This window comes from Terrapene carolina, unplaced genomic scaffold, assembly GCF_002925995.2.
Source record: "Terrapene carolina triunguis isolate 2854851 unplaced genomic scaffold, T_m_triunguis-2.0 Scaffold84, whole genome shotgun sequence".
Classification (NCBI taxonomy): Eukaryota; Metazoa; Chordata; order Testudines; family Emydidae; genus Terrapene; species Terrapene triunguis.
The window spans coordinates 161,403-177,125 of record NW_020664435.1 but is presented as its reverse complement, the minus strand read 5'-3'; the positions used below and the strand labels follow the sequence as shown (position 1 = coordinate 177,125).

At 44.6% G+C, this 15,723-nt stretch overlaps 1 protein-coding gene across 1 annotated transcript in view; it reads left to right on the top strand.

The window, feature by feature from the left end:
- The window catches only part of LOC112102961 (collagen alpha-6(VI) chain), a 112,824-nt gene that overhangs the window by 36,457 nt on the left and 60,644 nt on the right, over positions 1 to 15,723 (top strand). The window contains exons 14-21 of the mRNA XM_024194477.1: positions 1,468 to 1,539; positions 2,469 to 2,495; positions 4,666 to 4,710; positions 4,798 to 4,851; positions 5,154 to 5,216; positions 7,196 to 7,261; positions 8,618 to 8,671; positions 9,643 to 9,678. Of these exons, the coding sequence (XP_024050245.1) occupies positions 1,468 to 1,539; positions 2,469 to 2,495; positions 4,666 to 4,710; positions 4,798 to 4,851; positions 5,154 to 5,216; positions 7,196 to 7,261; positions 8,618 to 8,671; positions 9,643 to 9,678 (417 nt within the window). The remainder of the gene's footprint in view (positions 1 to 1,467; positions 1,540 to 2,468; positions 2,496 to 4,665; positions 4,711 to 4,797; positions 4,852 to 5,153; positions 5,217 to 7,195; positions 7,262 to 8,617; positions 8,672 to 9,642; positions 9,679 to 15,723) is intronic.

Here is a 15,723-nt window from a genome sequence, read left to right as displayed (position 1 = left end):
TTTACAAATTCCCCCCGGACGCTATTTTTAGCACAAAAAGGAGGACATGTCCGGGTAAATCCGGACGAATGGTAACCCTAACCTGATCCAATCTAAGTTTAGGCCCAGAAATCTTTCTACAACACACTTTTATATAGTGTTGTGCCAGTATATCACTACTTTATACTTGGAACCAGATTCTGATCCCATTTGCACTAGTGTAAATCTGGAGTAATTACATTGGTGGAGAAGAGGGCCCAGGGATTGCACAAGAGGTACAAGGCTCCTTGTGCCCTCCTCCTCCCTTATATGTCTTTGCAACTGTCTCTCACAATCAGACCCAAAATGATCTCTCTCTCTCTTACCCTGAATTTGATTTTTTTATTAATACAATATTCTAAAGAGTCTTGGTGAAAGATTTTGCTGCTGTCTTTGGCGGCCGCTCCTGGATGCTCCTAAAGTTGTCTCCAGTTTTTTCAAAGATTGCAGATGTGATCTCTCAGACAAGATTGTTGCTAAAGATTCTTCCACCTTGTATTTAGCTGTGACACTCTGAGTTTCTTTCCCAGACCTGAAGAAGAGCTCTGTGTAAGCTTAAAAGCTTGTCTCTTTCACCAACAGAAGTTGGTCCAATACAAGATATTATCTCACTCACCTAGTCTCTCTAATATCCTGGGCCCAACACGGCTACAACAACACTGCAATCAAAATATCTGTGTCTTTTCAGTCTACATGTCATCCCTAAGAGACCCGTAGAATAATCCTTCCAGGACTAGATGTCCAGATGAGAGGAAAGGGGTATTCAGTTCAGGACAAGTTATAAAAAGAATCAATCTTCCAATATCAAGATTTCAGAGTCAGGAAGTTTTTTCTGTGTGGTGGTGTTGGGACAAAACATAACATGACAGTAAATGCTTAGAACAGTGATATAGCCCAAACTTCGCAGGGACTGACTCAAAGCCCTTTGGCTTCCCATTGACTTCAGTGGGCCCTAGTCAGGTGTAGGAATGTGTTGTTTTTTAATTATAAGCTTTGAAGAACGTCAAACTGTTTTTTTGGCAATAAGGTGGGAGTGACTTTGTTTTAGTGCCTATGTTTGGAAAACTTATTGGCAACAATGACATTACTTTTGTAGCTGGCTGTTTATGCGCTTAAAAGATGGGTTTGTAATTTTATGCTTATGTATACTGCCTGCCTTCTGAATGCGTAAAGAATGTAACTACTAAGAACTGTTGTAAACAAAGTAAGGAGATAATAAAAATCCCAGGAAAAGTTTTCCTGGGAGGCTTTTAGCTTAAAGCTTTAAAAGCTACGTACCACAGACCTGGCGTTCTGTTTCCTTTCCTGCGTCGTCACCACAGCAGTCAGGTCCCTAATGCAGTGGATGGTGATAGTTAAAGAACCCTGGCTTGCTTTAACTGTAGATTTTAAAATAACCAGTGACCAATTTTTAATGCATGAATTTTAACACTCTGCCTTGCTTTGTAGGGGGAGAGAGGTCGAATGGGCTTCAATGGAACTCAAGGAGAAGGAGGATGCCCAGGCATTAGAGGTCCTAAGGCAAGTGTTAGAAGCATTCTTTATCCCCCCCCTTTTATTTTTACTTTCCATATACCTATTTTGCACCTAGAAGAATTCCCTTCTGTGCATTCTTTAAGGACTTGTGGATGGCTATGCCCTGTTTTCAGAATACCAGAGTGACCCTGTAGCTTCTGGGTGTGCTGGGCTTGTATCTAGTCTTAGTGGCTCTGGCCAGGACAAGAGCATTGCAATGGTGGCTGGAGAGTCTGCTGATTCAGCAGCTCTCCAATGAATCTCCCACCCGCGGAGCTGCTACAGAGCCCTAGTGAGGAGTTAAAGTTGAACCAACCTGATTGCTAGGACAGGAACAGAAATGTCAATCTGCCCTGGGGCACCAAGGAGCTTTCATGGTGTAGATTCTGAAACTCGATCCCTCATTGGCATCTGCCTGTGCAGGGCCGGCTCCAGGCACCAGGCACCCAAGCTGGTGCTTGGGGCGGCACCTGGAGGGGGGCGGCGTGGCGCTCTGGCCGCCGGGGGGAGAGCCGAGCCCCAGCCGGGGCTCGCCGCCCTGCCCCCGGCGCTCTGGCCGCCGGGGTGGGGGGGAGAGCCGAGCCCCCGCCGGGGCTCGCCGCCCTCCTCCCAGGGCTCCGGCCGCCCTCCCCTCCAGCGCCCTCCCCCCCGCCGCCGGGGGGCGAGCGGCCTCCCCGGGCTCCGGCCGCCCTCCCCTCCAGCGCCCTCCCCCCAGCCGCCGGGGGGAGAGCGGAGCCCCCACCGGGGCTCCGGCCGTGGGCGGGGGGGGCGGCGGCCAGAGGCTTTTTTGCCTGGGGCGGCAAAAAAGCCAGAGCCGGCCCTGTGCCTGTGATCAATTCAGCAAGCTGCTTCTTGCTCCTGCACCAACTCTAGAAAACACTTCCGCTGCTTTTTGGTATAGTTTAAATTTTAACACAACTTATTTTTAATTTCAGGGAGCAAGAGGCTATCGAGGAAGCCGGGTATGTGTTCTTTCTATAGTTTCTTCCAGTAAAACCGCTCTTGGTTATACACAATCCTGTCATCTTTACTTCATGTTGTAGGATGAAAGTATGAAAGCTAGCTAAAGAGCAAAGGCAAAGGGTATCAAAAATTGAGTTTAAAAACACTGTGTGGATTTGCAATATAATGTATGCTGGGTTGGGAACTGCTCCTAGACTATTAAGAGACAATGGACGTGTGATTCATTTGAACTGAACGACTGCAGAAATTTGACCTAAATTGCTCACAGTGAAAAAGTCAGCACTAGTTACCAATAAAAAGCAACAAAGAGTCCTGTGGCACCTTATAGACTAACAGACGTATTGGAATATAAGCTTTCGTGGGTGAATACCCACTTCGTCAGACGCATGTGATGAAGTGGGTATTCACCCACGAAAGCTTATGCTCCAATACGTCTGTTAGTCCATAAGGTGCCACAGGACTCTTAGTCTGGATCTGTAAAAAGCAACAAACACGGCTACCCCTCTGATACTAGTTACCAATGTGACACTATTCCAAGGGCCAAATTATGGCTATTGGGGGCAAAAGAGAGGGTTGCCAGAACTTCCCCTAGCTCTGGTTAGCTGGTTCTAGGAGGTAATGCAAAGGTGCCAGGAGTGGGTAAGTCTGTTTCCTGAATTCCTTTACCTTTCTCTTTTTCTAAAGATCTAAAACCCATGACAGTAAAAGAAGAGTCAATTCAGCCCTGATGATTGATTTAAAAACCATTGCTGATTTTGGCTCAAATAGATTGAAATCTAAGGTGGGATTTTCAGAAGAGCCTAGTGGAGTTAGGTAGTTAGGTATCCAAATCACACTGAAATTCAATGATAGTAGAGTGTCTAATTGCCTTAGGAAAATGTCAGCTTTAATGTGTGCTCCGTAGACAAAGTGCAGTCTAAAAACTAGTGCAGTCCTTGAATCAAAGCCCACCCTGTTGATATACAAAGACTCCTTCACCTTTTTTGGCTACCATTACGAAACTTCATTTGGAGAGCATATATCTTTCATTGCTAACATTGTCTTCTGGGATCCGAAGAAGTGGGTTGTAGCCCACGAAAGCTTATGCTCTAATAAATTTGTTAGTCTCTAAGGTGCCACAAGTACTCCTGTTCTTTTTGCGGATATTTTTTCTGATTTTTTTAGTGATAAGATCTCAGCTGCAATACAAAAAGGTGACTGTAGATGGTGTAATGTATTAGTCCTACCAGTTCTGTAAAAAAAAAAAAAAAAAAACCCAAAAACCTGGTTGAAGAATTTCAGTTATGAAGGACTGAATGGACTACTTTCAGATCCCATTAACCCTTTTTCTAGATCAACCAGAGAAATCATTGGCTTTCCCCTGGAGCTGACTAGGTCACCCTCTCAGAGCTCTTAGCTCTTGCTACCTGGGAAAGGAGTAATCAGAAGCAGGTGTCTCAACACTAATTACGCACCCATCAGATTGGCTCTAAGAATGTTTGGATAAATGACATCTTTAACACAACATGGAGGTATTCACAGTTTTGAGTGAAGCTGGTTTAGAGTCAAAGTATCAAAATCCACCCTGATGCCAATAAGCACAATTCTATTAAAACAATCCATTAAAATAATGGTTCTGTGCCTTTATTTGTCCCAAAGTCTACAAAACTCTTACATAGTTACTTCTACTTCCAGTAAAGCGATGTTTTTCTAAGAGAGATGCTCTAGGAATTATTTTTGGGAAGTTTCCTAGTCTGTGTTATACAGCAGGTCAGCCTAGGTTCTTTCTGGCCTTTGAATCCATAAATCTATGAATTCTTACCAGCTGTTAAGTATAACAACCACAATATACAATGCCCCAAACAGAACACAGTACACTGTAAATAAGAAACAATTGAGCACCAAAAATACATGAGAACCTAAATGCTAGATCAAATGCGAACTGATTATATCCTGGAAGCTGAGAGATTTTAAGGATGCTGCCGGTGGTAAAGGAGATGTGAAAAAATGACTGATGGCAAAGTAAAGAGAGTTCTTATTCTTGAAGTTCATATTTTTAATAACTATTATTCTTACTTTTGAAAGTATTCAAAAGCATGTTAGGTGCTTTACTGTACATATAGAAAGACAGATTCCTTGCCCCAAAATGCTCACTAGTGTGCTAATGTGGATTTTTATTTCTACCAACAGGGCGAAGACGGTGAAAATGGAATTGATGGGATTGATGGAGCAGAGGTAACCTTTATTCACATGTACTGAATTAAATTAATGAGGTTCACCTGAAAGAAAGAATATTATTTGTTTGTATTTTTATTTTTCTAGGGAAAACAAGGATCTCTTGGATCTTCTGGAGAAAAAGGCAGTGCAGGAAGACGGGTAAAGTGTATTTAGCCCTGATGGAAGCTTCTGTCACCTTTCCGACTTTACTGCCAAATCTGCAACCTCTGTGATCTCTTAACAGCTGCACATTCTCGAATTATTTGATATAAACTGGGTAGATATAATTAAAGTGTAAAAGCCAGATTCTCAGCTGGTGTAAATCAGCATAGCTCCATAGACTTAATAGAGTTATGCAAATTTATGGCAGTGAGGATCTGGCCCTAAAGCTCTAACGATGACATTAATACTGTAGCTCTCTACCTGTATTCTAATTGTATGTGCTTTCTTCATGACTTAAGGGTAAAAAAGGACCTAGAGGAGAACTGGGTGAGCGTGGAGAGCCTGGTCTAAGAGGAAACCATGTAAGTAAAGTCTATGGTATCTTTTAACTTTTGACAGACTGAAAAGACTTTCAGTGAAGTGAATAGCAATAGAGCTTTTAATCTTCATCTTTGAATCCAGATTTGTCATATAATGTCCAGATTTTGTGATGAAGTTGCCTCAAATGTCAATTTTGTTGTAATGTTTGAGGGCATCCTAATAATCCTGGACCATGCACTACCCTGCCGAGGAAATCGGGAATAGAACTGGTCAGGAATTTTTATGATTAAATGGCTTCTGGTTGGAAAATGCCAGTTTGATAAAACTGAAACATTTTGTGGAAATGTATCAGTTTCTCAGGTCTAGGGTGGAATTTCTGGTCAGAGAGAGAAATCCCCATGCCAGAATTTCCAACAGACCTGTGGTTCGGGAACTCAGTTCGGATGCGGAAGACGCAGGTTTAGTTCCTTGCTATGCCTCAGACAGAGCGGGGACTTCTGGTTATTCCAGGGAGGGGGGGTCTCTCTCTTTCTCTCTCTGATGGGATTTTTGCTGGATGGGAAAACTATTTCCTGCCTGTCTCTGAAAGGGAATTTTGAGAGTTCCCCTCTCATTAATGGCTGGAGGTTTGGCACCTGAAATCTATGGATGTCCCAAGATACATACCCATCTTAATAATACCAGAGAGGGGCAGCAGCACAGGCCTCACTGCTTCCTTATCCATGGTAACACAGCCCTTTCTGGAACCATTCTGGCATGCAATCCCTACTGCTGGCTGAACTGAACCCCATCCTCTAAAAAGATTTGCAGCCATCTGGAGGAGTTACTGCTGATTCCATTAGAAGAAACTCGGGGGCTGATGTCTGGTTGGAAATGGACAACGATGGAGAGAGCAGCTGCTTTTTGACTCCACCCCTCCTTGTTATGAACTGCAGAACCCTAATCTTATGGCGGGGCTTCAGCAGCATCTGAGGACCAGAAGTTAGAATGCAGTGGAGGCTCTGCTCTCTCCACACCATTGGTTAAGGACCTTTTCAGGTGCATTTTGCAGCCCTTTTCTCCAAATAGCAAAGGGTATCATGTGGCTCCTGCTAGTTTCTAATGCTCAGTTAATACTGTCAGGTGTCCTAGTAACAATCAGGTGTCCTGGCCTCATTGAAGCAAATAAGAATTTAGCCATTGTCATGAGTTCAGTGGGTCAGGATTTCATTCCCTGAGTCCAACTGTATTGTATTCAAAGAGGACAATATCCATGCATAATTCAATTCATTTCAGGATAAAATCTTGCTGAAGATCACTGATTATGTTCTTACCAGCACATGTAAACCCCTGCTTTTACATGGGTTTGGCTGTTGGGCCAGTTAATCCACCATCTGAGCAGTCTCCCTTATGTAACCAATGAAACTGTTGCATCCAAATTAGCTGTAGGGTAATGGTAAGATTGGTTGAGTTACCTCTTATATCACAATGGTCTTGGACTCTTGGCATGTCATAGACACTGAGCTACTGTAGCTGTACACTGCACAGGTGTTGTTTGTAAAGGCAAAATGGCTGAGAACTTACAAATTGTGTGGTAACAGACCGTGAATCCCAGTGATGAATGAACATGGTGATATTCTTAACAAAAAAGAGCTCTCAGCCATGCATGTAGCTGTTTCCATCACTTCCCACTGACTCAATAGGCATTTTAGGCTTCAGAGTGACACACACAGAGTGACAATCCTGGAATCTTATTATATAGACCCTGGGTAATTATACCTAAACAGACAGATCAACCATTTAATTACAAGCTTGAATTCATTGCCCATCCAGATACTTTCTTTTCATCTCTTTGGGCAAAGAGCTCTTAGTTTTTGATTGTGGAACTGCATCTGCAGAGGCCTCTTGCCACCATCATCTTCTGAATTAATCCTTTTTTTAATTATTATTACTCTGCTCCTATTTCCATATCCTGCCTTTGCAGCTACACTAGCAAAGAGTAAATTACCAAAAATGGTTAACGTCATCTTGACTTTTTCAGGGGGATCCTGGAATTAACAATAATGTCTCTGGTCCAGAGGGTGAAAAAGGAAAGCCAGGGCAGCAGGTAAACACAGCTTTGCACTGTTAAGGGCTAACAGAGCTATGTAGGGAGGAGAACTGTGTGTTTCTTAGAGGGTTGAGTTCTATCAGTTTTTGGGAGTGAGCTGCTATTTAATTTTATATTTTGCTTTATAACCTGTGTCTGCAGCACGTAGGGCTTTGGAGAGGTGTGCCCCTTTTTTCTTATTGTATCAATCCATAGAAATGCCACACTGTGCCTACAGCTGGTAATATTTTTGTGCTTGCTGATGGATGTCGAATGCAGTTTGACCAGAAGGAAGATCATTTGTAATTTGTTACCTGGATTTAGCATGAATATATTTCTACAGAAGACTTCTCAGGGTGGATTGAGACCACCAACTTCATTTCTCATAAGCCTCTAATCAGTGAAATACCATGGATTTCTTGTACTACATTGCTTAGAAAAAATAAATAAATCCAGCATTCTGAATACCAAAAACATCCTTGTCAGCTTGCTAAAAAATATTTATTCCTTAAGAGTAGACTGAACTCCTTTCTGACCTGTCTCTTCAGATTTGGATACATGCTTACAAAATGTCTTCTGAATCCTTTCTGGTTAAATTAGATTTGCTGTAAGCGCATAGGGGCAGGAACTTGAAACTTAGTATATGTGTGTACAGTGGAGCTGATCCTGATCGGCAGTGATGCAGTACAAATAAAATAACCAAAGGAGCTCTGCCCATATTTCCTCATTTCTTGATTTCCAAGCTGTAAGGAAGGGTTTATCTACGTTCTACTCAAATACCAAAGTTAGAGTACAGTGGGTATAGGCATATCCATATGAAATCTGGTCACATCTCAAAAACTCCTTTGTCTACAGGAAGCTGATTGACTGACTGTGTAAAAATATATCTAGGTTCTAATCCAAATACCATTAAAGTCAATGGAAACCCCCCTGTTAACTTCAGTGGGCTTTGGATCAGGCCCCAGACCTTAAGAAGTTGCCCTTTTTGCATAATTGCTTTTCAGAGAAAAGCTGGACTTTAATGAATTTCTGGCAACAAAAGTCACTGCTTTCTGGTTAATCTTTCCTCAGAATCCCCACCATCTGCTTTCTTTGGAAGACAGAGACAGAAAAAAGATCCCACAAAAGCCTTTATCTAATCTCAGATGGTTATGGTTGAAGGGTTGGAACCCAAAAGCAGACCAGTTCCTTCTGGCTAGATACTTTTAATTAAACACACTTTTCACAGAACTAGGTCTAACACATGCTGTGGTTCGAATGATTACAATGCAATTAGAAGAAAACATTTTCCAGGAAAAATATCAAAGAAGGGCTATAAAAAGAAACATGTGTACTTGATATCTTTTAAAAAAAGGCTGACTTTTCGTTTTGCAGGGAGAACCGGGAACAGATGGAGTGCCAGGAGAGTCGGGTGCAGAGGGCATTGATGTAAGAGCAGTTATCCTTATGGACTGGAAGTAGCTGATCCATAGCTGAGGATGCAATGATGTTCCCATTTATAAGCCCAGTTTTGCTCTCCACCTTTTTATCCCCACAAAAAATCTACACCAAAGGAATATTGGCCTTAAGTTTGGAAGGGTCGGTCTGTGATGGAGGTAACAGTTTTCTACCAAATTTTAAATATATCATACAAGGAATTCCTGATTTATGACCACCCTTGAGCCTTGTGCTCATTGGGGACCTTGGACCCTCCATGAGCCTTAGAAACTTGGGAAAGTCACCAAAGACAAGCCTAATCCCTCCCCGCCAACCCATAAGCCTTAGTAAGCTTCTTACTCCCCCACAAGCCTATATAAGCTCACTGGGAGCTGACAAGCCTATTTTGACTCATTGGAGTCGGAGGAGCCTATTAAGGCTGAGGGGACATTTGCTGAACCTCCTTCGTCTCCCAGGAAATGAAGGCAATGGCCCTGCTAATGCTCAGGAATGGACTGCTTACTGGTCCCTCCTATCCTGGACTTGGGTTAGCTCCCAAAAGGCCTCCATGATGTTTAACAGTGTCACTATGGTCATGAAGGAAGCTAGGGAGAGCAGAGTACTTAGGGGAGTAACACAGTCCCCACTGCCTAACATGCATGGAACCAGGACTCTCCTTCTGCTGACCTTAGCAGTGGGGATGGGGAATGGGAAAGTCATCCTGGAGAAGGCAGTTTAGATACCTTCCTTCTGAATTTCCTACCGTTCTAATGACTGTATTTTGATAAATGTAATGCTCTTGTAAAGTTTCTACCCTTAATTTACTGATACGAACACTCAACCTCAATTTCACCTTAACCAAGGTTTTTTGTCTGGGAATAGCCATTTCCTCCCCATTAATGTACCATGTTTGGCTCCAGGGCCATTATTTTTCATTTACTGGTCATAGTTCTGGATAAATTGCACTTGTCTTTCCCTCTTAGGGTGCAGGAGGTCGGCGAGGCCCCCAGGGATTAAAGGTCAGTGATGATTACTAGTATATGCTGTGTGTACATAGCTATCACTCACGTCCGAGCTTTCGCCCGTCTTAGAGGGGATATTTTCAGTGATACCACAGAAACTGAACACAAGTATTTAATAATCAGGAAGTCCATTGCAAGCCTACTCAGCCTTTAGGTCCCAGGAAACACCCGACCAGAGGTCTTTTTGATTTGGAGGGGCCAAAAATGTAAAGGAGAATCTTAGCTTTCCCTGAAATAAAAGTCTGTTTCTAGCTCATTTTTTTGCGACGGTAGCCTTGTCAAACTGACATCAGCTGAGGTAAGTCAATTAATTAGGTTATAAGGAGTGAGCAGCTGGGCTCATTCCTGCAACACAAGGCTGAGGGACCTGATGATTTTCTCTCCAGTCCTTACCTGAAAACACAGACTTCTATGTAAAATGACCTCATTAAATGTGGGGTATGTCCAAAGAATCCTTACGCCAGCCCTGTGTATAGCGATGTGATAACAGAGAACTGGGATTGGTCATGTTTGGTGTAAAGCAACAAAATGCCATCTTGCAGGCTTGCTTAACAAATGCTTAGGTTGGCTCTGGTTTCAGAATCAAACCAAAAAGTAGATGTCCAAATTTCCCACTGGGATATGCAAGTGGCACTTCCATTTGAACTGATGAAATTTGCATATGGATAGCCAAAGTCAGAATTTTGCCCCTGGTGCTAAGCCAAGGGACTCGTGCCCTTGCTATCAAATAATGGGGCTATAATCACTGCTAGATAAGAATGTGAGAATTGTCTAGCCTCTAAGGCTTACACATATTTTTCAACCATTTAAAAATTAAAAAGTTAGTGAAGGGCAAGAGCTGACCACTGAGAAGGAGGGAGGCAGGCTGGTGCAGATCCACTATATTAAGCCTCCTTAAAACCAACACAAAACTCGGCTGAAGGTTCATAAATATCTGCACTACAGTTGACAAGGCAACACAGAGGTGAGTGATTCCTTCAAGCCTTCTATGTCTGCCAGGTGTGTGTGTGTGTGTGTGCACACACGCACAACCAGGGCTCCCTCTTCTTCCACTACAGGGATACCAACAATGAGACCTGATTGGAAATTTTCCAACAGAACAGAGTTTTGTTGCAAAATGGCAATGAGTCAAACCTGAGAAGTTTTATGACAACACTTTAGGTTAAATGAAGTTTCATTGAGTCACAAGCAGAGTTCCAACAGAACCCTGTTATTTCCTTGCCAGCTCACCTAGTGGGCTGTTGGGGACAGTCTGCCCCGGGGCCAGGGACCCCAAGGTTTCCCGGCTCCCAGTATCAGAATGAGGAGCCTGGAAACCCTGGGAGCCTTGGTTCTGACTGTGGCTTGTCTTCTAGCTCTGTGGCCTGGAAGTCCTGAAAATGTCAGCTCTCAGGACATCCAGGCTCTCTCCTGCTGAGCTGGGAACCTGAAAGCCCTGGGAGCCCTGGCTCCGAGCTTAGTGTGGGTTCCAGGTTCCTGCCACTGGAACCAGGAGTGTAGCAGCCCAGGGAGCCTTGTGAGCCCCAGCTCAAGCCCTGGCTCTCAGGGTCTAGGTACCTGGCATTGCATCAGGGAGCCTGGAAGCAGTAAGAGGCCTGACTCGAGTTGTGGCTCTCAGGGTTCCAGACTCCCAGCCACAGAGCAAGACACCTGGGCCAGCTGGTTCCCCAGGCTGCCTGACTCTTGCTGCCCAAGCTGCGGAAGTTGGGCAGACAGCTGGCCTGGGAGTTTGGAAGCCCGCTGGGCCCTGTGGTCTGCCCTGGAGCTGGGGGACAGTGGAATCTGGGGAGCATATTTGATTTTGGAAAGACTGTGTTTCCAAAATGGAAAAGTTTGGACTCTCCAGTTTACAGGAAATTTTGAAATGGCAGAATTTCCCCATGAACTGGGAATTCCAAATTTCATCCAGCTCTAGCACCAGCAACACATGAACTGCTTCTGGCGCTCACAAAAATAACACACAGGATTGCAGTCGGCCCAGGAAGAGAAATTCCAAGTGCTGGAATGCTGATGGTCTTGATTAGGGATAGTAGATATAAATCTGAGACACAGAAATATAGGATGGGAATAGACCACCTGGGTCACTGAGTCCAGTCCACTGCTATCACAGGCATCCCATCATACCATCCCATTCGTAAATTTATCAAGCTTCATCTTAAAGCTAGGTAGGTTGTTTGACCCCACTACTTCTATTGGAAGGTTGTTCCAGAACCTCATTCCTCTGATGGTTAGAAACCTTTTTCTGATTTCCAGCCTAAATTGATTCAGGGCAAGTTTATAATAATTTGTTCTTCAAACTGGTTGTTAGTTTTTAAGGCAGCTTCATTTAAAACTAACAAACAAACAAAAATATCCCCTGACCCCAAAACCAACAGCTGTGTTCTGATTGCAAACAGAAGTAGCAAATCAGCTCCAAGATATTAAAATATAGAATTCTGTGAATTACAACACTCAGAGAATTCCAGAACTAGTGGAATTTATGGGAAAAATTAACTTCCAAACTATTGGGCCCAGACATGTTACAGGAATAGGTTGAACACAATTGTACCACAGTAATTACTACTGATTGGAGGTGCCGGGAAAGAACCGCACTGTTTAACCCCTGCGATGCAACAAAGCAGAGAAACACTGTAGAGAGATTTAACTGATGAAGATGTTTCTGTGTCCATTTTATCGCTGGTTAAGTTTTAGGTAGTGTACTGGAAAAATAATTCTTTGTCTCAGGAGTCACTTCAACAATGCAGTTACCAAAGAAAATCTGAAAGCAGATGGATCCAATAATGAGCTGGCAAAAGTAAAATAACATTGAAGAAATTCAAGAAGGTTCTGTGATTTTTAAAAGCCGGGAAACAAACCCTCTCCCTTGTACCTTAAGAAAATATGGTGGGCCTGTGATGATGTTTATAAACCAGGACTTTGCTTATTCTGCTTGCGTGTTATATCCCTTTACCCTACCCGTCTTCTGTCTTGTCTGCTTAGGTTTTATGCTCTTAAGGGCAGACATCATATTACTCTGTAGAGCACCTAGCACAGTAAGGTCCCGTTCTTGGTTGACCTCTAGGTGCTCCTTCAGTACAAATAATGATGTTGGTGATGTATGACCAGTCACTTGGTAAAATATAGTGCCTCAATAAGCATGTCTTGATGTGTTCTGATTCTTCATATGTTTTGGATAATATTAATTTTTCTGATTTTTCATTTCTCCTTTTACTAGTCTGCATCTTTCTCTAGATCTCACCAAGCAATTTCCCAGAGCTGTTCGCTTGTTTGCCTTAACAAAAATTAAATGTAGAGAAGCTTTGCACTTTTGCCTCTGGCTCTATGGTACTATCTTCAGGCTAAGATTTTGCCTTTAGGGCCCTGCCCTACACTGCGGGAGAGAGCAGAGCTCCACCACCTTATTGAATACATGATGCTATACATGGCTGCTATCTCTTACAAAATGGTAAGAGCCAGGTTCTTTCCTGATTTACACTCTGGGCAATCCCCTTCATTCCAATTCATGCAGATGTGGTTCCAGTGATTGGGAACTGGATGAAGGTGGGTTTGGTGTGGGGGGGGTAGTTAGCAGTTAGCACACTTCCAGCCGCTGGGCTCAAGTAGCAATTGTTTCACAGCACTATAGCTTTTCTTCAGGTTGTGTGTGTGTGTGTGTGTGTGTGTGTGGAGTTAGCCCCTCAAAAATCCATTGCAGTTCACCTGGAAATAGCTGCTGAGTTGTACATGAGTTTGTCACATTTCCCCCCATGTGCACAGGATATGCACTGAAATGCTTACTTGCTTCTTATTCTGGCAGCATTTCCATTAGGGAGCACGATAAAGGACTAACGGGTGCAGGGTTTCTCCAACACAAGGAAAAGAATGCTATGAATAAATGTAAACTGAGTGCCAAGCACAAAGAGAAACTTAATAAATAACAATAGCATCCAAAATTGAATAAAACATTAATTTATGCAAAGAAAATGTAGGCTACAGAAGAGTCTCTTCAATGGCATATCACTTTCTTCAGCCAACCAGTCTTTGAATAGATATACAGTCCTATTGAGTTTTTGTCCTTCTGCACTTCCCAGTAGCTTATGGGGTCTCTTTGTTGGTGGAGATGGATCTCACGCTCTGCATTGATCTTTGGCTTGCTATGAGCTATTGTGAGGCATCACGAGTTTGTGACATCAGGGGCTGTCTGATTCAAATTCAGTATCCAATGGAAAATGACAGCTACAGTCTGGTCTCCAGTGAATCCCTCAGATAGTGCCTTTGTCACATTCACAACATGCGGTGTGAGTTTATATCTAAATACGAAACCTCTGCCTCATTGGCTCCCTGGCCAGGGACCTCAGAGCTGGAATCCGTTACAAGCATTTTGACCTTTTATGCTGTGTGGCAATGGTCCCCAAGAGACTGTATGCCAACTGAGGGTAGCCAGAGTGCAGCATCCCTCACCCTCAGGGCCGGTGCAACCACTAGGCAAACTAGGCAGCTGCCTAGGGCGCCAAGTGGTAGGGGACAGAGAAAAGCGCGCTCCGGGGCGGTGGTGGAGTGGAGGTGAGCTGGGGCAGGAGGGCGCGGGGAGGGCTGCCTGCAGCAAGTAAGGGGGGGGCGGCACACAGGGGACCCGCTCCCCAGCCCAGCTCACCTCCACTCCACCTCCTCGCCGAGCACGCCGCCCCACTCTGCTTCTCTCCCTCCCAGGCTTGCAGTGCCAAACAGCTGATTGGCGCCACAAGCCTGGGAGGCGGGAGAAGTGGAGCAGCGATGGCGTGCTTGGGGAGGGAGTGGAGCAGAGGTGAGCTGGGATGGGGAGCTGCCGCACGGCTCCCCAGGCCAGGGGGGAGCTGCCGCGGGGAGGGGGCGCCTCAGGGTGGAGGGGGGTTGGGGAGTGCCACAGGGCTCGGGGAGGGGGCGGAGCAGAGGTGAGCTGGGGTGGGGAGCTGCCGCACGGCTCCCCGGGCGGGGGGGGGAGCTGCCGCAGGGGGGGACGCCTCAGGGTGCAGGGAGGGTGGGGAGCTGCCGCAGGGCTCGGGGGTGGGGCACAAGGTGGAAGTTTCGCCTAGGGTGCGAAACATCCTTGCACTGGCCCTGCTCACCCTCAGCATGTACCCCCTACAGGGTAGGTTGGAGGGAGTGGCACAAGAGCTGATTATGGGAGCTGATGTATGCCAGGGATCCAATTCCAGATCCAGCCACTGTCCAGCCCTTTTTCACTACCAGGGTTGAATCTGATCCTTTGTGTTTGTGACAGTTCTTGGGGCACCCAGAACGGTGAGACACCTTCATAGCCCTCGCCTCCAGCATGAGGGAGTCTTTCTTGTGCCTGGCTGGATGTCAGCTCTGTAACACCACCAGCCCTTCAGCCACTTGAGAGCTATCCTCTGGGCTATGCCAGCTCTGTCTTCGCTTTGTAGGTTAAAAGTAAGTGCACCGCAGTCCCTAAGTCCCTTTGAATCATTCCCCTGGATATCCAGCCTCTGACACGAGCTACTCACAGAAATCCCAGATCTTCTGCTCCCAAAGGCAGTGTCCCCAGTTTACCAGTGTTACCTTAAATTACAGCTCCTGTAAACTACACAGCACTTTTGAGCAGTTATAATGAAACAAAAATAGGTCTATTTAAGAAGGGTAAAGACTTAACTAGAAATGAGAGACAGTGATGGAAATGGCTACAATACAAAACAAAATCATAAAATGCAAACCTGACTCTACCCTTATTAATTGTTACCTTTCCTATCCCCTGCCCCATCTCCCAAAGTTCAATCTGTTGCAGAGCTGGCTGGTTCCACAAAAAGCAGGCCCCAAACATTCATGAAAACATCCCAGCTCCACATGGGGTTGTCCTCAGTGAATGGATAAAGACTGCTTCTCCCTCCCGTGTTACACTGAAAACAGCCTTTTGTTTCTATTCACAGACAGGGCAAAGCCCTGTCTTGTTATAATGGTTTTTTTTTACCGTTAAGTGGTTTTGACGCTTTGCCTCTGATGATTTCACATTGCAAGTCTTAGGCCTGGTCTACACTAGGCTTTTATGTCGACTTTAGCGCCGTTATA